Consider the following 27371-nt stretch of genomic DNA (forward strand, 5'->3'; position numbering starts at 1 on the left):
GTATTAACTATTTTTAAAAAAATACAATGATTCCCACCCACTCCGAAGTGGTACAGTCCATTCTACGGCTGCGCGTTCTACAAGACTTCGCTGGGAAAGGTCCATTTGCGAAAACTGGGAGGGGGGAGGAGCTTATTATGTCGCGGCCGCGCCTCCCCTCCAACTTCCCGACAGGCCTCGCGGCGGCCGCATTCTCACTTCCCGTCTCCCGCTGATGTAAAATCCTGTTTGTCGGGGGGCGGGACCGAGGAGAGCCATGGTTACCGCGGCAACAGCATCCGGGTTCCTCGCGCGGCGCGGGGGAACCTTCCGCGTGGTCTGGTAACCATAGCAACAAGCGGCTTGCCGGGCCTGGTTGAGAAAGTGAGGCGCCATGGCGGAGGTGGCCGTGCGACCGGTGAGCGAGGGGGTCCTGTATTCTCGTCTCTTGCCACCTTTGCCTCCACTCCCCGTTTCCATCACGTTCCCCTTGGGAAGCGGTCGGGGTCCTTCCCTCAGAGCCCGCGCGGCCTGGTTGCTACCAGAAAGCCTGGCTTGGAAACAGGCAGGCTGGGCAGGCGCCGCTGCTCCTCTTCCTCCCCGTCACGTGTAGATATTGGGGTTGGTGAGGGGGGGGGGGTCTTCTGCACCGTCCTCCGAGGGGGCTCCCTGCTTGCTTGCCTACCCGGCCTTCGCACCCCCAGATTCCTTCACAACGTGGCATTCCTGCCTGGCGCGGGGTTGGACTAGATGACCCTTGGGGGGTTCCCTTCCGGCTCTAGGATGTTATAATCCTTATTTATATAGCACTGCCGGTGGCGCTTTGGCGCAGGGATAATAAGGGCAAGGCTGCAAGCTTTCGCGATTTGCTCCGAGCGTCAAGAATCGGTGCCGGATTTACGTATAAGCTCAACAAGCCATAGCTTAGGATCCTCCGGTCTTGGGGACCACCAAAAAATTAAAAGGAAAAAAAATATGGATGCACGTTTCCAAAATAGAAGATAAAAAAACAAAATAAAACCTTCAATTATTATTTACGTATAAGCTCAACAAGCCATAGCTTAGGGCCCCCGGTCTTGGGGACCCCCAAAAAATTAAAAGGAAAAAAATGGATGTACGTTTCCAAAATAGAAGATAAAAAACAAATAAAATAAAACCTTCAATTATTATTTATTATCTGGCCTGGTTCTAATATATCTTTACAATAGCCCTTTGAACTCGGCATCCTCTCCATATTGTCAGTGGTGGGGGAAAGAGGAAAAAGAGAGTGAGTGGCCCAAGGTAATCCTCTAAGCTTTGCAGGGATTTGAACAACCACGTCTCCCGTGCTTAGGCTAAATGTTCTAATCCTTACATCAGTCCCGGTTTTCATCACATACAGTTCCCATCAGCTTCAGCCCACATGGCCAATGGCCAGGGGTTATGGGAGTTGTAGTCCAGAACATCTGGAATGCACCAGGCTACCTTCCCCTTGTAGAGAATAATTGAGGGAGTTAGGAATCTCAGCAGTAGCTGCAATTTATTTATTAAAGTGTGTGTAGTATGCACCTCATAACAAAATCCTAGGGTACAAGAAGATTTATAAAAGAAATAAAATACAGTGGTACCTCAGGTTACAGACGCTTCAGGTTACAGACTCCGCTAACGCAGAAATAGTACCTCGGGTTAAGAACTTTGCTTGATGAGAACAGAAATTGAGCAGTGGCAGTGTGAGGCCCCATTAGCTAAAGTGGTACCTCAGGTTAAGAACAGTTTCAGGTTAAGAACGGACCTCCGGAACGAATTAAGTTCTTAACCCGAGGTACCACTGTACCCCTAAAAACAATACAGAATGATGATTTTAAAGGTATCTTTTTATGGCAATGTGCTCTAACATTAGATTTGTTAAAATAACCTCCAGTACATCACTTCAAAGGACATGATTCACTGGTGTTAATTTTTTGGTGGTCACAGCTGGAGAATATAGTTAGAACCAAGATTCTTTATGGTACATTCCAGGAATTTTAGATGCTCTTTTAATGGTGGTTTCAGCTCAGCATTTCACGTTTGACAGAAGATTTTGATCTGCAAGGTTGTCTTGCTCTATTTGACTATATTTGGTAGTACATTGAGAAAGTTTTGATGTCTTGGTTGCAGAATTATTTTGTACATTGGATTTTTCTTACCAAAGTACCTTCATTATCCAGCACTGCTACATCATTGCCCCAGGTCGCTATTAATTTAAAGTAAATACTTTTGTTTTTCCATTAACTGTTGCAGGCAGTAGTGTTTAAAAGCAGCAATTCTAAGAATAAAATAATGTGACATAAAGCTTTCCTCCTGGCCAGACGCACATGGATCATGATGAATAACCTCCTTTGTCTTCATAGCTGTACTCTGTGTCTCAGCAGTTTGCCTGAAAGCTTACAACATTAATTTATTGAATGAATTTGTGTGCTACTCTTCAGGTAAAAACCACAGGGTGGCTAAGAAAATACACTTAAGTACATAATAACAATGTAAAATGTCATAAAACATTAGCAGAGGAATTAAAAGCAGATGGCTAGATTAAAGCTTAAAAAGCATGGAGAAACAATAATATCTTTCTTCATTGGACACGAAAAAGACATCATTATTGGCACCAGCTGAGGCTTCCTGGACAGAGCGTTTCAGGGGTCTGAGGGCCACAGCTCAAATGACCCTCTTGTGGATCACGACTTGCCTCAGGTCTCTAGCAGAGGGACCCAAAGGAGGGTGTCCAAAGAAGATCCCCAAAATCAGGCAGATGTATGTGTCCAGGTGGTGGTCCTTAATGTATCCTGGCCTTAACCAATGTATGGTTTTAAAGGTTCAGCTAGCATCTTGAACAGAACTCAGATGTTTACTCTGTGAAACTGTTTTAAGACTAGCAACATACACCTGTCTCAGTTAGTACAAAATACAGCTGCTAGGTCAGGGGTCCCAAAACTAAGGCCCATGGGCCAGATAAGGCCCAAAGGACTCTTTATCCAACCCGTAGAGACCCCTGCCGCCCGCTGCCACCGCCCTTACCGGCGCTGCCCACTTCCGGCTCGGAGGAGGACCGGAAATAGCTTGTGCACATGCACAAGCATTATTTGCACATGTGCAAGCGTTATTTCCGGTGCACATCTGGGTCAGAGGAGGCCCGTGCACATGTGCACAAATTATTTCCGGTGCTCCTCCAACCGGGAAGTGCGCCGGAAATAGCGTGTGTGCACGCTTATGGGCACACGCTCCCCTGCTCTCTGGCCCGCCATTCGATTGGCACTGGAGACACGGGCCCAAGGCGCGGTAAGTTTGCTGACCCCTGTGCTAGGTTACCAACTGTATTTTTTCCAAACTGTATGTAGGCAGCCCAACATAAAACTTTAATGCAGCTGGGACATTATCACAACATTAAAAAATTGTGGCTGCTTTTCTTTGTCTAGGAGGGGCCATGCATCAACCTTACCAAGTGTAAGATGGTTTGTGCTGCTGCAGCCGCTTGGATGTCCAAATAAAAGAACAGATAGATCTAGTAGAAATTCCAGCCTATGAACCTAATTGTTCTGACAGTGTTCCCCACCCCCAGCTTCGTTCTCCAAAATCATGAGACTAGGTTCTCAGGCTACAGCTTGTTCTTTTTGTAGTTTTTCGGGGAAGTGCAAACCAAGGGTAGCTTATGGCACAGCAAATGTATAGTTGTTTCCCTGAAGGAAAATGTATGGATCATTTGTACTAAATGAGCAACGGTTCAATTTCTAGGAAGTTGCATTTTCCTATGACTCAATTCCCCCAACCTCAGTTGGCAGAGGCATAGCAGTAGAAATGCCAGTTGTGGTGTAACCATGTACTAATGCCACATACACCTACTGGAACTGGAACTGATTAGTTTTAAAGCTAAATGTAAATAAGTCCATAGTTAGCTTCTTCTGCTACCCCTCTTCTGGTTTTAGTGTAAAGTAAACCCAATCTAGGCAGCAGATACAATTGTCAAAGCAGGGAGTGGATCACCATGTTGTGACGAGAGTCACATATATACTCACAAACATGCATGACCACTGCTCTTGACAATAGATTAAAAAAAATAAAAAATAATCCAGTTTTTTTCTGTGTGCAAGTCCAGCTTCAGGCCAAAATTTCAGCACTCAAGACAGGCAGCAACTCTGTTACAACTTTAAAAGTTCTGCACACTGTCAGAATCCATATAATTATATAATATATAATCCATATAATATAATCCGTCGAAACTGGGCCCCTTGGTTTACTGAGGAGCTCCGGAAAATGAAGTGGGATCTCAGACGGCTAGAGCGAGTATGGCGACGGACTCGTGATGGAGCCTCAAGAACATCTTATAGGACGCTTATGAAAGCCTATGAGATGGCTATGAAAGCTGCTAAGAAATCTTACTTTGCAGCTTCCATTGCATCCGCTAGCTCTCGCCCGGCACAACTTTTTAGAATAATTAGATTAATAACGTCCTTAGGAGGACAACCAAATTTTAGCACAAATTCGACCCACAACTGTGAGGCATTCGCGAGCTTTTTTGCGGAGAAAGTCCTGTTGCTCCGCCGTGACCTCCCTGCCAATTTAGATACAGTGACTGAACTGGAGGCCCCTCGACTGACTTCAGGTCCAGTGTTGGACCATTTCGATCGAATACTCCCTGCTGATGTGAATAGATTCCTCCAAGTTGGTAGGCCCACCACCTGCCTCCTTGATCCGTGCCCGTCTTGGCTGATTAGGGAGTGTCCAGATGTTGCGCGGACCCCCCTGGTTGAAATTATCAAATTGTCCCTTGACACGGGGACATTCCCAGGGGAACTGAAGGAAGCAGTGGTATGTCCACTCTTAAAGAAAACTTCATTAGATCCCTTAGACCTATCCAATTACCGCCCAGTTTCAAATCTTCCATATCTGGGTAAGGTAATTGAGAGAGCGGTTGCTGAACAGCTTGGTAGGTTTCTGGAGGAAACATCGGCTTTAGATCCATTTCAGTCCGGTTTCCGTCCTGGTTTTGGGACCAAGACGGCTCTGGTTGCCCTAACAGACTATCTCCGTAGACAGCTGGATCGAGGCGGGTGAGGACTGGTGATCCTTTTAGATTTGTCAGCAGCCTTTGACATGGTCGATCATGATCTTCTGGACCACCGCCTCGCAGACGTGGGGATACAGGGCATAGCCCGTAACTGGCTGTGCTCTTTTATCTCTGGTCGGGGACAGAGGGTGGCACTAGGGAGGGAAATGTCGTCGCGCCACTCCTTGGTGTGTGGAGTGCCGCAGGGCGCAATCCTTTCCCCAATGCTTTTTAACATCTTTATGCGCCCCCTTGCCCAGATTATCCGGAGCTTTGGGCTGGGTTGTCACCAATATGCTGATGACACTCAGCTCTATCTGCTGATGGATGGCCACACCGACTCAGCCCCGAACGCACTGACGAGATGCTTGGAAGCTGTGGCTGGATGGTTTCGTGGGAGCCGATTGAAACTAAATCCTTCGAAGACAGAGGTCCTATGGCTAGGTCGGGATGGCATGGGGATGAGGGACCAACTCCCTTCTCTTGTGGGGGCCCAATTAGTGCCATTGCCTTCCGTTAAGAGTTTGGGTGTAATCCTTGACGCCTCCCTTTCCATGGAGGCGCAAGTTACAGCAACAGCCAAGGCGACATTTTTCCACCTTCGCTGCATCAAGTAGTTGCTCCCTTACCTTTCCCGCCCCGACCTGGCCACAGTGATCATCTCCAGGCTTGACTACTGTAATTCGCTCTACGCGGGGCTGCCCTTGAAGCTGTCCCAGAAACTCCAGCGGGTGCAGAATGCTGCAGCGAGGCTCCTCACGGGGTCTCTGTCATGGGAGCATATTCACCCAGTGCTTTTCAAGCTGCACTGGCTCCCGGTGGAGTACAGGATCAGATTTAAGGTGCTGCTTTTGACCTTTAAAGCCCTTCACGGCCTAGGACCCTCATACCTACGGGACCGCCTCTCCCGGTATGCCCCACGGAGAGCCTCAAGGTCCATAAATAGCAACACCCTAGTGGTCCCGGGCCCTAAGGAAATTAGATTGGCTTCAACCAGAGCCAGGGCCTTTTCAACACTGGCCCCAGCCTGGTGGAACGCTCTGCCTCATGAGACCAGGGCCCTGCAGGATCTGATTTCTTTCCGCAGGGCCTGTAAGACAGAGTTGTTCCGCCTGGCCTTTGGCTTGGAGCCAATTTGATTCCCTCCCTCTCTTTCTTTTTTCTTTTCCTTCTCCTCCTGCGATGAGGCTACATTTTAATATTTTAATGTTTCAATATTTTAATGTTGCATTTTTAATTTTGTTTTTAAGTTGTAATCATTTAACTTGTTTTTATTATTGCTTGTTAGCCGCTCTGAGCCCGGCCTTGGCTGGGGAGGGTGGGGTATAAATAAAAATTATTATTATTATTATTATTATTATTATTATTATTATTATTATTATCAATAGCAGCAGCAGGATGGCAGGTGTAAGTAAGTGGAATTACCGGTAATCCAATTCTGTTACTAATAATAGATATAATGCAGTCAGCAGCTTTGTGGTGGCTTTCTGTCTCCTTTGTTGATAACAGAGCATAAGCTGCATCTGTTAGGTCTTTAAGAAAAAACTGAACCATTTGGGGCTTTATAGAAAGTTTTTTTTAAAAAGTGGTGACATGTCAGAGATTGAGAAAAGTAAATGTGCTTAATGAGAGAATGCCCCCCTTTTTTCGGGGATCAACCTGTGAAAATTCAGAACAGTCATAAGGGGGTTAGTATTGCATACAGAGCATAATAAATGTATGGAACTTGCTGCTTCAAGATTAGATGGGGGTGAGGGGGCGCCAGCTTAGATAGCTTAAAAGGGGACTAGACAAATTCACCTGCTATTAACTGTTATGGTAAATGGAACCTTTATGTTCAGCATCAGTATACATTTTAGAATACTAGATGCTAGGGGAAATTGGAGGCTGGAGTGAGGAGGGTGGCTGTTTTGTTTGTCAGCTCTGCTGAGAAGCAAGACTTCTCTCTCCACCAAGTGCGAACATGGCAGCAGTCATTCCATCAGACTCAGAAGTGGAAGAAAAGGGAAGCAGTCCCCCTCCCCATTGGTGGTGCAGTTGAGAGACCAGCAATGTTTGGCTCTTCTGTTTCCATCTCAGCTGCTCAACCTTCATCTTAGAACTAGTCAGGACTGGCCCACCTAGCAAAGTGAGGGGGCCACCGTGGGCAGAAAGATTCAGCTAATCCCATTGCATATATTTATTTACACCCCCTTGTTCCTGATATAGATCTGCGCTCACTCCTTATTCCCTGGCAGAGAGGGGGGCATCATTTTGTTTTTTGCCTCAGCTGCCAAAATGTCTTGAGCTAGCCCTGGAACTAAGTACTTGTGTTTCCTCATTTCTTACTCCCTCCCAATCATATTTTCTTTTTGTGTGTTGTGTCTTTTTAGATTGTAAGCCAGAGGGCAGGGTCATTTTGGTTTGTATTGATTTTGTAAGTAAGTAAGTAAGTAAGTGAATGAATGAAAGATAGATGATAGATAGATAGATAGATAGATAGATAGATAGATAGATAGATAGACAGACAGATAAGCTCTTCAGAAGCATCTGTGTGGCCACTGTAGGAAATAGGATGTTGGAGTGGATGGACCCACCAGAACACTCCCATGCTCCTTTCCATTTAGGTTATTCTTGGAACTAAATAATATTGTACCAAAAGCAGGATACTGTAAATAAAATTGGGAAAATGAGAAGTGGAGTGTTACAGGAAGACTGGTGCAAAATCATAGTATTGTAAAGTTGGAAGGGACCTTGAGGGTCATCTAGTCCAACCCTTTGCAGTGCAGGAATCTTGCCCACAGCCATCCCTGGGTGGGCTTGAACCACCAACCTTCTGGTTAACAACCAGACCCTGTCCCTGGGGGCTTATTTTTTTTTATCCCTCTCCCAGTATTTTCCCATTGAAAGTTACAGGATTTGGAAGGAAATCGGGGGGGGGGGGGGAAGAAGGGATAGCTGTGTCTCAAACATTTGGCGTTTTCTCTTAATTTTCTGTGGCAAAAGATAAAGTGGGGCCATTTCTGGCCATTCCATCCCTTGTGGCTAAATTATTTTTGTAGCTTTTACTACACACCTAGCATAAACAAGGCATACCCTGATATACAAGATGTTCAACCCCTGCAGAAATTTCTTCAAAGCATGAGCTTCTTGAAAAGTTACATTAAGTAAATGCTTCTTAAAAAAGATACTATGATATGATATTACAGGCTTTAAAAAAACAGATTTGAAAGCTTCTATTAAATAAAGTTCCCCATTAACTTCTGCAGCCCAAAGAAACCTTCCCTTTGCTTGACTCTCTGCTTCTGTCCCTAGAAAACTGTTTTATTGATCACATGGTTGAATTTTTCAGTCAGCCTGGCAATTAGGCTTTTCTAGAGAGGAGATTTTGCTTCTCAGTTCTAATAAATGTAGAAGTAATGCTTTATAGATTTAGGCCTTGTTCTCACTGTGGTGGTGAATCTGTATCTAGGCTGTGAGCAGTGGGGGCTCACTTGACTGAAAGTTCCTCCAATGCAAAATAAAAATAAAACCCCCTGCATGTAGAAACCGTGTCAGGGTTTGCTTTTTTGTTGTGATGTGTATATTCTGAAGTTGTATGTTGCAAGTTTATCACCTCCATATGAGCAAGATCTTTGATAATGTGCTATTTCCTTTATTAATGTATATGTATTTTACCTGTACTAGTGGCCACAAGGACTGGGGCTGATGGAAGTTGGAATCCAACAAGATCTGGAGAGCCATCCCTGTCATAGTCCACAATTATTAGCGTCATCTCTGGATAGTCCTGTGTTATTCATTTTGACACAGTTTTAATGCCTTTTTTTGTATTATTTCAGCCTGCATCCTTCCCAGCATCCAAAGAACCTCCAAGAGCTCGCTCAGCAAGAGGTTTGTTCTAGCTTATCTATTTCATGAGTAAAACGCTTTGTGAAATAACGGAGCTGTCCTTTTGCAGTTACTGAATTGCTTTGACCCAACCTAGTGAATCAGATCCATTCTACACACACACACACACACACACACACACACACACACACACACACACAGACAGACAGACACACACACACAGACACAGACACACACACCCCTGTGATTTACAGGTTGGTGTGGAGAGACATTTCCATATATCATTGTGACCTTGAAAATGATCTATCAGTCTTTCATTTGATATTGGTACCACTTAGCAGTGACAAATAGTTTAGGCCCAATGGATACCTGTGGGCCAAACTATCATGCTAGGATCGGATTTGTGTCATAATCAGTCTGCTTTCTCATTAATAATAATAATAATAATAATAATAATAATAATAATAATAATTTATTTATACCCCACCCATCTGGCTGGGTTTCCCCAGCCACTTGCACTGGGGCCATATTATTATAGCAGGGGGAGGGGGCTTAAAGCAGGCAAAACTGGGTGGGGAGGAGATGAACATTCTCACCCCTGCATCACTTCCCCCCATCCATTTGTTCCTCAGTGGGGCACCAATAAGTACAAATAACAGGAAACTGACACATAACCACATTTTTCAAGTAACTACTATGTGTCCAGGTTCTGTATGTGTTGGCTCTCTGAGGATTACTACAGATATGTGCCAGTGGTGTTCTGCATGGTACCTAGCATATCAGCTGGGTAGAGGAGTGGAGAATTCTTTTGTTACTCACTGTAATGTCTGTTTTTCTAAGCAATGTCCTATCCAACTAGTTATCTCGTGAATATGAATCCTGCATTTTGTACCTAATGTTTGTCCTTGGGATCAGCTTTATATTACTAGTCCACTTTTGAGTGCATCTTGACCCCCCCATCCACTGAACTCCTTGCATCCTTTTCCTTAGCATTATTCTGAAGCATAGCATTTCACTTGTGTACTATTCACTCTCATTCCTAAGCAGGCAAAGAGGAGCAAAGCTAAGCCCTCTTTCTGGAATTTCCTCTGAGGTAAAGGCAAAGGCAAGTCAGAGTTAAGAATAAACTTCCTCACTTTTAAATAATTTAAACCAGATGGGGTGGAAAGGCTGACCCTGCTTTTGCAGAACTGTACAGCATAGCTGCAGAAACAGAAAATGGTGTGACTGATACGGTTCAGCAGCCTTCAAAATAAAGTCACAAAAATGTACTAGCCAGCAGGAACAGAAACTGGGACTGAGAGTGAGACTATTCAAAAGGCAATTCATCATTACAGCTGAAATCAATAAGAAGCATAAAACAGGAAGAACTGCAAACAGGAAACTTTTAATTAATGTTGCAAAGGACCTTTGTGACTAAACATTACAGAATGATCTATGCCTTGGGGTAGGGCACTGCTGGGTAATATAGCACTACTGTATATTAAATTCCATATGGCACTTCTGGAAAAGGACATAGCTAGGTTGAAAAGCTCATGCTCAAGTTTGGCGCCTCTGTTTCAATTCCATTTCCAGCTAAATGTGAAAAAGTAATATCTCAATAGCGCTAAGGGGCTCTGGTGTGGGAGCCATCCTGGACATCCTTCCAAGAAATCAGCAATGTGTCTATGGTAGATGAACACAACAGTGAAACACTACTTTCCATTAAAAACATAATAACCAAAGGCACCAAAAGCAGAAGAGGAAAAGGTAACGGAATGGAGAGAATAAGGCTTGTCATGAGAAGGAGATAGCAAGTTCCATCCCATCCACTACAGTTTGGCTTCTGGTGAAACCTACGTTATTCATCTCACTATCTGCGTAAATATGCAATTGATTTCAGTGGAAGGGAAAGATCAAAAACAATGCAGAAAAATGTATAATTATTTATGTCCCCATTTGTGGACTAAAAGGCTTGACAACAAATACTGCCCATATTCTGGATCGCAGACGAACATTCAGATTAGGGCAATTTCTGCTCCCATTTAATTTCCAACAGGATTCTTCAACAATACATACTCTTAATGGTGTAGCTAGAAAACACTTGACAAATGATTAGATAATTTTATGTTGTACAAATTATCTTGAACCTTGAAGTCCTTTCCGAGTGAAAGTCCTTGAAGGAAGTAAACCCTTCAGAGCTTTGCTGCATGCCAGGCAATATTCAGGGACTAACACATTCACAGGGGAAACCTTCATCTCTGCACCCCCACACACTTACTTTACCTCCTGGGTAGACCTTCTCTGAAAAACCAGTTTCCTTTGTTTGTGCCTCAAAATCTAGAATACACTCGAAATAGTTTCTCCCCACCCAGAATCAAACAGTGTTTGAATAAAAGGAGCTCTGCTTCTTGAAGCAGCATGGGGTTAATAATAATCATGCTGTGTCAAGATATTAATCTTACTACTTCATTGTAAATGAATTGGATATTTTCTAAAATGCTTTCCTGGTTTTGAATTAAAAATGTCTAGCTCCAGTCATACCCGTTTGCTCTCCCTGAGCATTCCAATCAAATCATCTTGTAGTTAGTGATAGTCTCATACTGGGGAAGGCATTTCTCTCTTTGTATACGGCTGGTCGTGTGGAGCAGGACTCCAATTTATTTTCTTTCTTTGTAAGGAAATGCTCTTTGCATTAAGCCCTGTTCATTAAGTTTATAGAAGAAACATCTCCTGAATTATTTGTTCTGGTGCTCAGTCCAGGTTTTGGGCCAGATTCATAACAGGCATTTTATTGTGGAGAGCAGGACACTAAATGGAATTAAGTCATTTGGGTTTTCTTGTGGTGAAATAGACACAAAATAGTGGGAAATGGACTAAGGCCAAGAAAAGATTGAATTTATCGCTGGATGAGCACGAAACAGATAGATGTTTTTCATGAGGAATACTTTGTTTGTATACATTTCTAGTTTTGCTTTTAGCAGTGGCTCCCACAGCCAACATCTTTCTATAACCTGAAATATATATGTGTGTATATCACAGTCACATAAAATAATTTGGGCACCATACAGCAGTATTAATACCGCATTTCACCACGTAATGGTCACATTTTTTGTGCTGATTTTTCCTTTTAAAAAGGGTGTGTGTGCGACTATTAAGTGAGGGTGGAGACGCTTCTTCAGGTATATTGGACTGAGGCCATTTAGAGCTTTAAAGCAATTATACATGGCCAATGATTCTACAGTGGTGCCTCGCAAGACGAAATTAATTCGTTCCGCGAGTTTTGTCGTCTTGCGATTTTTTTCGTCTTGCGAAGCACGGTGTTGGGAAAGTTTTGGAAAAGCTTCAAAAATCACCAAAGTCTTTAAAAACCTCAAAAAAGGCTACCACACCGCGTTCTATGAGTTGCTCCTCGAAGTCAAGTCGCAACTGTATTAACGGTGTTAAGAAAATGGAAACAAACTTGCAAGATGTTTCTGTCTCGCGAAGCAAGCCCATAGGGAAAATCGTCGTGCGAAGCACCTCAAAAAACAAAAAACCCTTTCGTCTAGCAAGTTTTTTGTCTTGCGAGGCATTTGTCTTGCGAGGTACCACTGTATTCTACCTGTTGAATGTTTTGTCAATTTAGTCCGAAATAGCCTCCCATGGATTCAGAAGGCTGGAGCGTGACTGTTCTTTGATTAAAGAGAGCCTCGAAAAGCACGCTTGCCCTATGGTCAGTTATCAGCCATTGGAAATATACTTTGGCAGCTGTGGTGTATGTGAACTGGGCACCCTCATGCGTTTATGCACGCTGGATCCGTACCTTATCCACACAGACACATAACTTTTTGCAACCCTGGCAAGTGAACTGAATCCTGACAACTGGCAACTGGCTCTTATAGTTGTTTTTTAACACAGCATTCCCCAAAGATATAACAGGGATACTGGTTTGCCAGAGACAAATACCAGAAAACAGGGCCTGTCCCTGCTATCAGGGAACCTGGAAATATTTTTGAAGTGATGGGGCATGCTGGTTCAATATTAAATTAAAAAAAAAAAGTTTAAAAAGATTCCAACAGTACTGAAAAGAAACAGCTTATGAATGTTAAAGAATAGTAGACGGATACAGGCATTCCCCAAACTCGGCCCTCCAGATGTTTTGGGACTACAGCTCCCATCATCCCTGACCACTGGTCCTGTTAGCTAGGGATGATGGGAGTTGTAGTCCGAAAGCATCTAGAGGGCTGAGTTTGGGGATGCCTGGATTAGAAGTTCACTGTTTAGGGCTTGGCCTCCTCAACTCCATATCAACTCTGGTCTCTCTCTCCCCCCCCCCCTTTCTCCTTACACATTCAGTATGTTAGTTGGAGTCCTTGCAGTGCTGATAATCTTCTGTCTGCATGGAAGGATGCCCCCCTCCCAATCTCCCCATAGAAATAGAGGAGGGAGCAGAAAACCCAGTAAGACCAGCACTTGGCCCCAGTCTCCTAGATCAAGGTGGTGGTTGCTGTTGTTCCATGGTTTTCACAAGCCACTATGAGACAAACTGCCTGTTTGGCCTCCTTTTTTTTCTGGGTCTCTGAAGGAAACAGGATACCTCTAACTCTGTACACTGGTGTGTAGCTCAGCCTCCACAATGCAGAACTATAAAAAAGCTTCCTGATATTGCCAGCAAATACCCTCATCATTCTTACAGACTAGCGTGCCAAGACGGGGCATCAGTGAGGACTTGTGACTTGCTCAGTCTCAGTTAACCTGCACTGTTGTGATCAGCCATCAGACAAACACGTTTTTAGGCATGCTAATTATAATAGCATCTTGCTTCCCATTTTTCCTCTTGGTTAGTTTAAAGAATTTAGAAACAAGGGAGGAAAAAACTTGTCAAATAGTCCATTTTCCACTAGGGGGAGATCTGGAGCCAGGAATGGCTGTTCTATATTTAAACCGCTGTTCTTATTTTTTCAATTTCAATCCAATTTTTTCCTTTTGTGTGTATGGGGACTATTAATATAGAATAGTGAGATGAATTATAGCTTTGTTGCAAGCATCAGAATTGTATATGATGGGTTTTATTAAACCCAGTTGACTGTAAATAACTGTGAGCCATACAGGTTTATTGTTTGATTTAAAGTTGGTTCCAGTGGCTGTTTGCAAAAGTGAGCAAAGGGAAAAGAAGCACTAAGCAATGAGACAACAGCTGTGTCTTGGGGAGTAGAGAGATTTCAAAGCTTTCTGTTGTGTGTGTGTGCCAGGAGATGGGCTTATCACCTGCATGTGCTTTTGAGTCTGTGTGCGCAGTGTAGTAAGACACCTTTGTGGTTAGATGAGTTTGTCATGCTTCATCTGTGATTATTCTCAGCCTTTGGGATCATGGATATTTGTAGATGCCGGCCACTATTCTTTTGTTTAACATCTTTAAGCAAACCCTTCACTTCTCCTGTTGCGGGTGTGATCACATCTCTGGAATCCTAGGTGAAAACAGAATCTCTTGTAAAAGACATCTTACACCTCGTGGCTAAGGGATTTTAAACCACTGGCCTGTAAAGAGAAATGTTAGAAGGTCTCCTAGGGCTCATGCATACGTTTTAATCCTCCTCTCTGATCCTTGCTAAAGGGAAGCGATGGCAGCCGACTGGATGTAAGACTTATTCATGCTAGCGTACTGCCTTTCATTTTGTGCCAGAATCCTTACTCCTTGCTCTTCTGTTGCCATTGTTTCTTTAGGCCCTTGTTACCGCTGTTTCCCTTGCTTCTTTTAAAGAGGAATTATAAATCCCCTGGCCTGGATAATTCTAAAGCTGCAAAAAATGGAAACAGTCACAGATTTATTCCCCGCAGGTTGGCAGTAAACGAGGCAAAACAAATAAAGCCCCACAAATACCAAACCCCACATCTGGAACTGCCTTCCCTGGTAGCAGAAATGGGAAAGCAAACATTACTGTTATTAAAAATTGGAGGTTTTGAGTGTTACCTACTATTTGTTTTGGAAAGTGGTTTGTCTGCTTGTCTATCTGTTCTCTATAGGTTTGAATGCTTCTTGAGATATCATTGCCAAATTCAGCATGAGGGTGGCCAAGGTGGGAGCAGCAGTTCTCCTTGATGCTGGGACACCAGCCACCATTTTGAATCAAGATGGCAGACCAAAATGTGACTTTGGCATGACCCTGCCTGCTTCTTTGGTATAGGTTTGGCCACCTCCTGAGATATCGCTGCCAAACTTGGCACAAAGGTTCCCGAGATGGCAGACTGGCAGTCTTTGCCATTGTTTGGACACCAGACATTATTTTGAATCAAAGTGGTGGACCAAAGCATGACTTTGGCATGACCTCACTTATTCTTGGCATGAAAGGTCGAAACTCAAAAACTACACTGCGTTTAAAAACCATAGTATGTTTTGGTTTCTTTTAATTCTTGGGCAGTGCCAGGCACTCCCTGCTAGCTGTTAATACTTTGTGCTTAGAACAATCCCTGGCATAATCTAATGCATGCGTGAATTTGAATTTTCTCACGGCCCAAGAATTGGGGGGGGGGGGGAGGGGAAGACAGAAACAAGTATGTGTCACTGAAGTTCAGGATGTGAGGCAGCAGAGCGGCAAGGCTATTATGATAGGAGGGGGAATTATTTTGTCATTCTTGAGGCTGTTTATACAGACTTATTTCCTAGGAACTACATACAGTGTGCCCAGATGCTGTTCGGTTTACTGGAGCCAACCAGAAACAGTGTTAGAACAGAAAAAGCAAAACTCTGACCAATGAGCTGCTGGCTAGGACCCTCAGAGAGAGAATGTGTTATTGTATGGGAAAGTGTAGGACTTGTAATTTCTTAACTGGAAAGAAGTGTGCCTGCCTGTGCAACATCCTCTCTCAATCATTAGAAGTCCTGGAGTTCCTGCAGGTATTTTCCATGCACAAGCAGGAAGAGCTAACAGGGTGTGGCAACAGGAGGACAGGACAAGCACCAGCATAACCAGGAACAATGAGCTCTCCGGGACAGCAGGAGCCAGCTCTGCTGATGTGATTTACAGGCCCTAGATCAGATGTGAGCAAATGAGTGAGGCCGTAGTTTCCAGTGGGCAGAGAAGATCAGGCACTGAATCTCAGGGATAGGGAACAATGTCTAAAAAGCCTGTGCACTCATATAACGAATGTACAACATACATGTCACACTGGCATGCCTGGCTATAAATCCAAATCAGACAGCCAGAAATGCTGTGAGTTTAAGCAAAAGGAACTTGAATAATCTAAAGGACGCCTATCCATCTTCCAGGATTTCAAAACTGGAGAGGGACCATGAGTGAAGGGGGGCCTGGTAATAAGTTTGGGTCCAGAGAGATGATGCTTTGGCACTGACTCCCCTTCAGGTAGCTTATGTCACAGTAACTGCACATGGCTTCCACTGGTGTCCCCTCCCTGTGGTGAAGTTATTAAAAATGTCTGCCCACATATCTGGCTGGCTGTAAGTATGCTATGTCATAGGCTGCCTGTAGCGCTTCACCAAAAGAAGGGCACTTGCCTCTCCTATCTGCTTTAAAAATAAAGTGAGCTGTTTATGTGATTCAATCAAACCCTTTGATGAAAGGTGTGTTTTTCAGTTGGGTTGGAACACTAAAAAGAAAACTTGATTCAGTCTTCCATGAAGCTTCCTCTCTCCCCAAACCAAAGTCTCTTTACCTTGAAGAGAGGGCATGCTAGAGACAGGATACAAGCCTAAGTCTGAGCTGGGCAAACTTAAAGAGGGCTTTGCTCTTATTATTAGAATGGGGGACATGGGTGGTGCTGTGGGTTAAACCACAGAGCCTAGGGCAGTGTTTCCCAACCGATGTTCCGCGGCACATTAGTGTGCCGCGGAACGTTGCCTTGTGTTCCGTGGGAGGGAGGCGGGCGACTCGGGCGGCGGGCGCGCGCGGGGCGGCGGGCGGGCTCCCTCCCGCATCCCATCGCCGCTCGCTTCGGCCGGCCTACTGGAGCGAGTGGCGATGGGATGTGGGGGGGGGGCTCGCTCGCCGCCCCGCGTGTGCTCGCCGCCGCCGCCCCGCCTCTCGCCGCCCGGGTCGCCCGCCTCCCTCCCACGGCACACCAGCCTACCTCCGTGTGCCTTTGCCCAAAAAAGGTTGGGAAACACTGGCCTAGGGCTTGCCGATCAGAAGGTCGGCGGTTCGAATCCCCGCGACAGGGTGAGCTCCCGTTGCTTGGTCCCTGCTCCTGCCAACCTAGCAGTTCGAAAGCATGAAGTGCAAGTAGATAAATAGGTATCACTCCAGCGGGAAGATAAATGGTGTTTCCTTGTGCTGCTCTGGTTCGCCAGAAGCGGCTTAGTCATGCTGGCCACATGACCCAGAAGCTGTACGTCGGCTCCCTCGGCCAGTAAAGTGAGATGAGCGCCTCAACCGCAAAGTCGTCCATGACTGGTCCTAACGGTCAGGGATCCCTTTACCTTTACCTATTCCCTTCTGAGGTGCTTTCTCTCAAATTCTCACTCCCTACTTCACCACCAACTCGGCGCTCTTGCTCTGGCAGTCTTTTGTCTTTGTTTCCTGCTAGGCTTCTCCATCGTGATACTGGCTTGCAGACATTGGATTTTGCTATTGGTTGCTATGGTTACCTTTGGGTTGCCATAATTTCAGATGCAGAAATGAATTTGATGAACTGCAACTCGTGCCCATTTGATGTGAACAGCGGCTTGTTCTGAAAACTTTAAATAGTATCAGCAAAAGCAGTGTCCATTCTTGCCATTGATTGCATTGTGACTCGGTCCTTCTTTAGAGCTTAAACACTGATTTCTCTGCAGTAACTATGCAACAAGAGGATAAGAGTTGCAACACTGGCTCTATCCCAAAGTCTATCTTGCAATAGCCAAGCAGTTGCCCCAGGTCTACTCACAAGTAGAACAAGTTCTGGGTTCCATTGGGTTATTGCCTCTAAAGCTCTGACTTCAGATTTGTATATTTAAAGTACAATTCCATATGATCTTGCTTATCCACTCAGAGCAACTAGAGAAAACTTGCTCCGTCACCTACTGTCAGAGGTGCAGTTGCTGCTTTGTGGCAGCATCCAGGTTGCGTAAATCCCTGTCCTGGAAGATCCACGAGGCTCTTTTCCAGTACCAAATGAAAACGTCTTTCTTCCAGTGGCCTGTCAGGGGTTTTTTAGTGTTGTTTCGTGGCTTATTTAAGGGTGATCTTGCTTGCTGGTCTTGCCTTTATTTTTAACACAAGGTGAGAGTCAGCTGCCTTGTACCACTAGGAAATGAGATGGAAACATAGGATATAAATATTTAGTGAATGGGTAATGATCAGCCATCCTTTATTCTTGTGCCCACCTTTCATGGCTCCACTACAGTAATAATGCTTAGTATGATGTTTCCTTCCCTGCTTACTTCTTTGTCGCTGCCTCCTGCTGTTTTCTGCTTCATTGGAGCATGAACAGCGAAGAACCTCATATAGCAGGTCTGGTCCAAGGTTCAGCTTCTCTCTGGGTGAAGTACAAAAACTGGGTCTCAAAAGCCATCATCTACTAGATCTCTAAATGTTTGTTTTGCTGCCTTTTTGCACAGTGCCAGAACTGCGCAGTCTGGAGAGTAGGAATTGGCTGATCCACTTGTACTACATTCGCAAAGACTATGATTCGTGTAAGGTAGGAATATGATATACCCTGACTTTTTTGCACTTTAAATCAGAGGTGGGGAACCTGTGGATCTCTAGATGTTGCTGAGCTCCGTTTTCCATCAGCCCCAGCCAATGACCAGATATTATCAGAATTGCAAACCAGCATCTGTAGGGCTATAGCTTTGCCACCAGTGCCTTTTAAGGATAACTTCAGAGAAGTACCCAGGCTTTTGCTTTGGAGAAGGACTTCGGTTCTTCTTGGAACACTTCCAAAACAAGATTTAAAGATAGGGAATATACCAAGGGCTCCTTGTACAGGTTCCTCCACCCTTCTCTGGTTTATTATAGCCAGAGTTTCTTATTAAACCCAAATCAGAGATAACTATGGTTCACACTAATCAAGATTGCTTCCAAACCATGATTTGAAGTGGGTTTGCATACCCCGGGTCTGGAACAATCCTAGTAAGGGTTAATATTCTTTCTGTTCCCAAAAGCCTCCTGTTAACTGAATTAACTGAATTTTTGTTTTGCATTTTGTTGGTTGGCTGGTTGCTTGCTTCAAAATCTAATGAGAGCATGGCAGCACGTTAACATGTTCCATCCTTAGGAACTGCTACCCCTTTACCAAAACTTGTCAGAGTCATGAATGCAGCTAGCCACTTTCTCCTTTTGAATAAATCGCAGCCTCCTATATCTCCCCACTTGGTCCTTCCTCACTGTCATTGGGCCTCTGCTGGTGATCCTATGCATGCTTACTCTGGAGTTCAGAGCTGTCAGAGGTGTTGCTGTCACTGCTGGTGGCCAACTGTCTTTATGGCTTGGTGCCCCTCTCCTGGCCAGGCTGGAGGGCAGTGGGAAGCACACTGGCTGGCACCTGTGCTGGGAGAGTTCAGGGCTGCTCTTGCATGACCCGCTGTTGCCTGCTGGCCATGCCCCCCCCCCCCCGTTGTGGTTGTGGTGGCGGCCTATTGCTGCAACTCCTCTTTTTGCTGGGCACCTCGGCCTCTCAGCCAGCCCAGGGGTGGGGCACCCATGGGCGTCCCTTCGCTGGCCACAAGGAGAAGGAGGCCTGGTCTGGGCACGGCTTGCCTTCCTGAGGCTCTGGAAGGCGGCAGGAGCTCAGCCCGATGAGGGAGCCTGTTGTGGGAGCTCTCAGAAATCTGTGCCCCTCCTGCCCTCCACTGCTTGTGGCCCACTTGGTATGAAAATTTGGACTGCCCTGCTTTAACCATTATGTCACACTGGCTCCTAGAGGTGCAGTTTTCTCTTTGTAGTGAATACAGGAATCTTTGGGAACCTCTGGCTATTTTTGAAAAATAATTTACTCTTGGTGCTGTGAAAAGAGAGTGTGCACTTCTAAGGACCATCAAGGCAGGCACTTAATTTTCCAATAGATGGATAACAGCAATCTATTCCACAAGTACTTGGGTGGCAGGAGTTTCACTTGTCCTAATGTTACCTCTTCAGAGGTCGTTGCCTTAATGTTAACATTTTTTAATGCAAAAGGGTTTTTTATAGTGCCATTAAATGAAATTGAAAGCCTTGCCAATGTCAAAGCCATCAAAAAGCTCCTGCTCTTGGATAATTTGACTTCAGGAGGCTCTTTTCCAGGAAGGACAAATTACCAGCGCGAGAGGTAGTGGTTTCAACAGGCATTTCCTTGCTCTGAAAAAAGGAGAAAATTCTAGGCATTTCCCCCCTCTAGCACAGAGACTGGGAATTTGTGGCCCTCCAGATACTGCTAGGCTACAAATTTCATCTTCCTTGACCCTTGACAAGGTTGGCTGGCCACAGGTTCCTCACCCCTGATCTTTTAGGTACCTTTTATTAATAAATACTGGCTTAGCTTATTAAAGGGTAGAGTTGACAACATTCTGCCCCTTATCCAAAAAAGGAAAATCTTTTTATTGGAACATAACTTCTTTACTTTGTGGTTCAGATTCTTATAAAAGAGCAACTCCAAGAGACCCGTGGGATATGTGAATATGCAGTCTATGTTCAAGGTAAGATAAAAGCACCCTCCCATGACTGACATGCTTCTACCTTGTCTGACACATTTTCCAAGATTAACCTCTCTTCAGGGCTGAAAATAAAATTCTTTCACTGACTCCCTCAGTGAGTTCCAAAAATACAAGGGTCCACATAATCCTCATTATTAGAAAACTATAAAAAATGGGACATTTGCCTAATCTGTCACTCTTAAGGTGATGGGAGGGAACATGAAATGTAGCCCAGAATGATATTATATTATTTCCACACCAGCAAGAGAGATAAATCTGATAAACACAGCTCAAAACACACAGCGTGGCTTACCATGCACAAGCAAATATCTCCTATTTCATTTTTCCTTGCTCATCTACTTATACTGGGAGGAGACAAACCATGATCCTTGACTTAGCCTTTCACTTCATACAAAACAAACCACGGCCTCTGGTTCAGATGTAATATTAGGCCAGGAACCGTGCTTTGTTACCTCCTGGTGCAAAAAGGGAGGGGAACAATAGCACAGAGAGACACGTTCATGGCAAACTGCTAACTACAGTTTACTGTGACATGATTACTAGAAGTCTGAAAAAGAGGGCAGTTGTACATCTCTCTCTCTAAAGTGTGCCCTAAAATATTTAAAGTACTTACAAACTACTAAGAAAGTTGATATTCAGTACACATTTAGCTGAAGATTACTGCAGGATTCTGAGAACTGGTGGTATTTATTTTAGTCGTTCATTAGCTACATTTTCTACCAAATGGCACACGGCATACAATACAAAAATTTACAATAAATCAGCAATACAAACATTCAACACTTATTGCACTCTTATTATGAATTTATTATTATCTTACCCTTAGGCCATTCTTCTCCCCCTGAGCAGCTTAGAGCAACTTATGTACAGTTCTTCTGTCCAGGCTATACGGGGTCATACCTACTGGAGCTAGTAGAAATGCAACATTTGCTGTTTTTACATTTTTACCGCCCGTGTGTGGGACATAAGGCAGAACTTACCATTATAGGATAAAGATGTGACAGCTTCTATAGTTTCCTTGTTGCTGTGTCAGATGCTAAAATCCATGGCAGAAAGTTGAATTGGGGATTGGAGCTTTGAACTCTTCATCGACTGTGGTCCTTGCTGCCACTGCAAAAGTGCCTTTGTCTGCTGCAGCTGCACACATTATGCCACTGCTGGTGTGTATAGTTTGTGCCGTGATAACAGACAAAAGCGATCCTATGGCTCTTTTAGGACAAGCGGGCCAGAGAAATGCTAAACTACCCCATGGGCTACGCTTACCACAAAGGAACAGTGGTGCAGATGGCACCATGGTTTCCAGATACAGAACCCACCAGCTGCTAGCTCTGCTCCACTGTGACCTACCTTCTTCAAAAGCCTGCTGTGTGCTTCAGGTGGGAAGCTGGTGGGGGTCGGTTCTCCTCCTGCACTTCTATACATTTCAGCATTGCCCAGGGTGCAGCTTACTTCCTCGAAAGGACTCCCGATTAACATGCTGTGCACTGTTGTTTTTCAGCTTTGATATTTCGCTTGGAAGGGAAGATTCATGAATCACTTGAGCTTTTCCAAACTTGTGCTATTCTTACGCCCCGGAGTGCAGACAACCTCAAGCAGGTGGCGCGATCGCTGTAGGTACCATTTTATTCTTTAGATTTTGGGTGTTGCATGAAGGGAGTGGGGTTACCAAAGGCTGTTTTACTCCCCTTAGCCTTCACATTTGCATAGGCGAACTACTTAATCATACACCCTCCCTTGCCCACACACTTAAAAACAAAAGCCCTGCTGGACCAGACCAACTCAAACCATCTAATTCAGCATCTTATTTCAAACAGTGGCCAACTAGACACCTGTAGGACATGAAAGCAACAGCCTGCCTCCATTATCTGTCTCCCGGAAACTGGTATTCAGTGACATACTGCCTTTGAACTCTGAGTTTCCATGCAGCCACCATTCCTACTACTAGCTGTCGATTAATTAACCCCCACAAATTTGTCTGCTAAAGCTGTCTAACCTAGTGGCCATCACCACCGGAGGAAAAATGATGTCTATCTGATCCGGCACTATTAGCACAGCACACACTTAAAAGAGAGAGGAGTCACTATTTTTAAAAACCTCTCCAGTCCCCCAAGCTTTAGGGTGGATAACATTTTAAAAGTTATTAAAAAGAGTTGTAAAAAGAAAGAACAGCTGTGAAACTCAGATGGTAGCACCAAGTGGGCAGATACGATCCATATCATGTGACATGACATTATCTGTCCATGCATTAGGAAAGCAAGAAATAGGGGATATCCAGCCTTCTAATAAAGTCCTTTTAACAGGCCTTGTGACGTGCTATGAATCCCCAGTATAGTGGACAAGTATTGGATTCTTCTGTTTGACTCTACAGCACACTAGGCTTCCCTAGAGCTCCCTTTGATCCTCTGACTGACACACAATTGATGGTCCAGTGATACCTTGGGAGGAAAGGGTAAGAAAAATAAGATCTGACATTTTCTTGCAGGTTTCTTTTGGGAAAGCACAAAGCAGCCATTGAAGTGTACAACGATGCGGCCCAATACAATGAGAAGGACTGGGTATGCCCAAGGTTTTCTTTGCTACTTGTAAATAGAATGGAGTTCAATTTGAGACTTGCAGATCGATGGCTGACCTATGGGTCAGTTTTGCGCAGCACTTTCTTCTGTGCAGGAACAGCAGCTCCAGCACCAGCCTTCTCCTCGGAATGCAGCTTATGAAGAGAGGTGTTAATATGAATCTGGGTCTACACAGACACAGCCTTAATGATTCCTGTGGCAAGTGGAGAAGGTGCTCCTGCAACAGCAGGAATTGCTGCTGCCTCTATTGCGTGTACTCCTCAGTTGGATATGTTTCCCACTGTGATCATGTGCAGTCACATGACCAAGGACGGCTATGGCTGCTCCTTTATAGGGGAAAGTGACTGTGTGGATCAGCTCTTAGTCCCATTGGGAGTCTAGTTGCATTGAAGACATAAACCTGTTTCATAAATTCCATGATACAGGAAGGAATATACAACCTTCCCACATAGTTCATCAAAACAGAGGAAGCGCTGGTTAGTGTCTCTGCCAGATGTGCACACAGATGGCTCCCTGCTTTAATATTCAGCAGGAAAACAAAACATGGCTTGATACTCGCTCTTGGACCGAATGCCGCATCTTGGGTGGTGAGTCCACCGCAGAAGAGCCATCAGCATAGGCAAAACATTGTGTACCAAGCTGGATTACCACAACAGACACCAAAATGATCACTGCCAAGGCATATCCATTCATTTATTTGTCACATTTCTTACCCTGCTCTTCAGCCAAGAGCTCTCAGAGTAGCTAACAAAGATTTAGAAGCAGCAAAAAGCCTAAATACAATTAACATGGATAAAGCAGCCAGAATATATCAGTGCCAGACATGTTAAATCAGAGGTCTTAAAATGTGAGGCTCTAAACACTCGAAAAGTGCTTGACCAAACAAAAAAAATGCCCTTGCCAGGCACACAAAAGACATTGAACTCTGCCCAGGTGAATCTAGTGTTCAATTATTTGTTAATTGCATATCACGCCTTTGTACTCAAATTGTGCTCAAGGTGGCTTGGACTTCTGCAGAAGCCTGACAGCATCTCTGTTGTTGAAATGGCACACTGACAAGCCTTATAACTAAATTTATCTTCCTTATTACATGATGTAAATGTATATTGGGCCCGGTATTTATTTTCTGCTTGCATAAGCTCATCCATCAGGTTTATATGCAGAATTCCAATGATAGTTGTTAAAAGAAAGATTAACAGATGTGTCTGGCTAAATCTTTGCTGGGTTTTCAGTTTAATTGTATTTCTGTAGCATCTTTGGTCATAATGGCTGAAGCTAACAACTCAGATCCGTTGAACTTTTCTTTCTGATTCTGGAAGACCAAGTAAGTTACAGTGGCCCAGTTCACACATCATGATAAACCGTAGTTTATGGTTTACTGTGAACAATGAACATGCAGATCTGGGCCACTTTGCTGCTTCCCATTAACACACCACAGCAACAAACCATGTTTCTTGGCTTAACATTATAGCCAGTGTGGTGTAGTGGTTAAGAGCGGTAGTCTCTTAATCTGGTGAACTGGTTTCATGTCTCTGCTTCTCCACCTGCAGCTGCTGAGTGACCTTGGGCTAGTCACACTTCTCTGAAGTCTCTCAGCCTCACTCACCTCACAGAGTGTTTGTTGTGGGGGAGGAAGGGAAAGGAGAATGTTAGCCGCTTTGAGACTCCTTAGGGTAGTGATAAAGCGGGATATCAAATCCAAACTCCTCCTCCTCTTCTTCTTCTTCTTCTTCTTCTTCTTCTTCTTCTTCTTCTTCATCATCATCCAAATTGGAGATCATAGTAGTTTTGTTCCACCCAGTCAGTCAGTCAGAAAGCAAAAAATTCATGCTTTGTTTGAAGTAAAACCCATCATAATTCCCAGTTCAGATATAATGCCATGGTAGGGATTGTGGTTTGTTCTTCCCATGAACTAGTGGGGATGAGCGAAGCTGCTCAGATCAGCGTGTTCATGGTAAACTATTAACTATGGTTTACTGTGATGTGTGAATAAGGCCAGAATTTGGCTATTTGTAAATGAAGAGATTTGTCAAGCTCAGATCTGGGGCATTTAGTACTGTTAATATTCTACTGAATGGAAATGATTTGTTACCAATCTGAGAAAATGAGATCTTTCAATAGATTGTGCCATTCCTGTTTTTTTGAGCACATTGAACCTGTGGTTTTGCAACTTGTGAGCTTGAGACCAATAATGACAAGAGGTTCTATCCCCTCAAGTATCACATGTGGATTTACACATGTCCCCTTTCCCCCCACATCTAGGAGATCTGCCACAACTTGGGTGTCTGCTACATGCACCTGAAGCATTTCAACAAGGTAAAGGGGGCAGTTGTCTGGCAAGCATGAAAGGTCCAGGGGGTGGCAGCCTGAGAATGGGCATTTTTTTGCAGTGGCTCTGTTTGTGGAATGCTTTCCCCAGGGAGGCTTGCCTGGTGCCTTCATTACATAACTTTAAGCACCAGGTGAAAACATTCCTCTTCTCCCAGGCCTTTGGCTCATTAAACAATCTATGGTCTTTTAAACTGGGGGTAGGGGTGGGTGGGTATTGTTTTGTTGGTTATTATGTTATTTATTTTTTTAATTTTTATACCAGGGTGGTCGGATTTTTTTTAAAAAAAATGGATTTTTAAAATTTAAATCAGATTTTTTAAAATTTAAATTGGATTTTTAAAATAAAATGCTTTTGGAGGAAAAAATCTTTCTAAAGATAGTTTTCTATTTAAGTTACATTATAGTCCAAAGGCTATTAATCAGGAAATAAGGATTTGTTTTAAGTTTTTCATGTATGCTGAAACTCAGTCTAAGTTGGTTTTTAAGGAAATTGTTATTAAGGAAATGATTCTTTCATTGGAAAGGATTTTTTTCATGACAGACAGGTCCCCAGTATGCCTCTCATTTTCATGTTAGAACCACAATATTTGTTTTTTCCTAAAACAGCTGCTACGGTCATAACAAGGGTTGAAGACAACCCTGTTTAGGGAAGTTTTTAATGTTTGATGTTTTATCGTGTTTTTAATAGTCTGTTGGGAGCCGCCCAGAGTGGCTGGGAAAACCCAGCCAGATGGGTAGGGTATAAATAATAAATTATTATTATTATCAAATAAGTTATGCACAAATGAAACTTTCCCATAATATTACTTTGTGTCCAACTTTGTGTACAACCTGGTAGGATTTGGGTTTGAATTGCAGAAATCAGCCTTTTTGGTGGGTGGGGTATCAAGGACTGACACATAGAGGAGTGGTTGGGGGGAAGCTGTGGGGGTATAACGGCCTTGCCCAGACTAGTGCCCACAAGATGCGTTGCACTACAACGTCCATCATCCCTTACCATTGACCATGCTGTTTGAGGCTGATGGGAACTATACTCGAAAACATCTGGAGGGCATTAGGCTGGAGAAGGCTTGGATGTAGGATTGAAGTGTGCAGAACTGCTGTTAATAGACAGGAAATTATATGTGGCTGAGCAGCATGTACGTGTATGGCCCCTGGAGTACCTAGCCCATGTTCCTATAGTTAGTGAGTGTTTGACAGAAACAGCCCAGACCTCCTCAGTCTCTGCAAAACGTGAGGCCTATTAACTTGCTGTTTGAATGGGACCCTAAATGCAGAATCCTCTGCATGTTAAACCAAATCCACACCACGTATTGGCCGTCAGAGTTTTGAGTGGAAAGCTGGAAGAGCAGAGATACTTGCCTCTCATGGAGTTGTACAGTAGAAGAATCTAGCTGGAAATGCTCCAGAATCCTGATATCTGACAGGACCAAACCAGCGGCAAACCACACCAAGCAAGTTGGGGTTAGAATCATAGAATCATAGAGTTGGAATAGACCACAAGGGCCATCGAGTCTAACCCCCTGCCAAGCAGGAAACACCATCAGAGCACTCCTGACATATGGTTCTCAAGCCTCTGCTTAAAGACCTCCAAAGAAGGAGACTCCGCCACACTCCTTGGCAGCAAATTCCACTGTCGAACAGCTCTTACTGTCAGGAAGTTCTTCCTAATGTTTAGGTGGAATCTTCTTTCTTGTAGTTTGGATCCATTGGTTCGTGTCCGCTTCTCTGGAGCAGCAGAAAACAACCTTTCTCCCTCCTGTATATGACATCCTTTTATATATTTGAACATGGCTATCATATCACCCCTTAACCTGCTCTTCTCCAGGCTAAACATGCCCAGCTCCCTTAGCCGTTCCTCATAAGGCATCGTTTCCAGGCCTTTGACCATTTTGGTTGCCCTCCTCTGGGCACGTTCCAGTTTGTCAGTGTCCTTCTTGAACTGTGGTGCCCAGAACTGGACACAGTATTCCAGGTGAGGTCTGACCAGAGCAGAATACAGTGGCACTATTACTTC

General features: G+C 44.2%; 1 protein-coding gene across 1 annotated transcript in view; it reads left to right on the forward strand.

Annotated features, from left to right (window-relative positions):
- Positions 1-239: 239 nt before the first annotated feature.
- BBS4 (Bardet-Biedl syndrome 4) overlaps positions 240-27371 on the forward strand; it is a 40662-nt gene continuing 13530 nt past the window's right edge. Inside the window, exons 1-7 of the mRNA XM_077918865.1 lie at positions 240-397; positions 8854-8905; positions 18378-18457; positions 20369-20432; positions 21949-22060; positions 22933-23005; positions 25286-25339. Of these exons, the coding sequence (XP_077774991.1) occupies positions 374-397; positions 8854-8905; positions 18378-18457; positions 20369-20432; positions 21949-22060; positions 22933-23005; positions 25286-25339 (459 nt within the window). The 5' untranslated portion in view covers positions 240-373. The remainder of the gene's footprint in view (positions 398-8853; positions 8906-18377; positions 18458-20368; positions 20433-21948; positions 22061-22932; positions 23006-25285; positions 25340-27371) is intronic.

Source organism: Podarcis muralis, chromosome 14 (assembly GCF_964188315.1).
Source record: "Podarcis muralis chromosome 14, rPodMur119.hap1.1, whole genome shotgun sequence".
Taxonomy (NCBI): Eukaryota; Metazoa; Chordata; class Lepidosauria; order Squamata; family Lacertidae; genus Podarcis; species Podarcis muralis.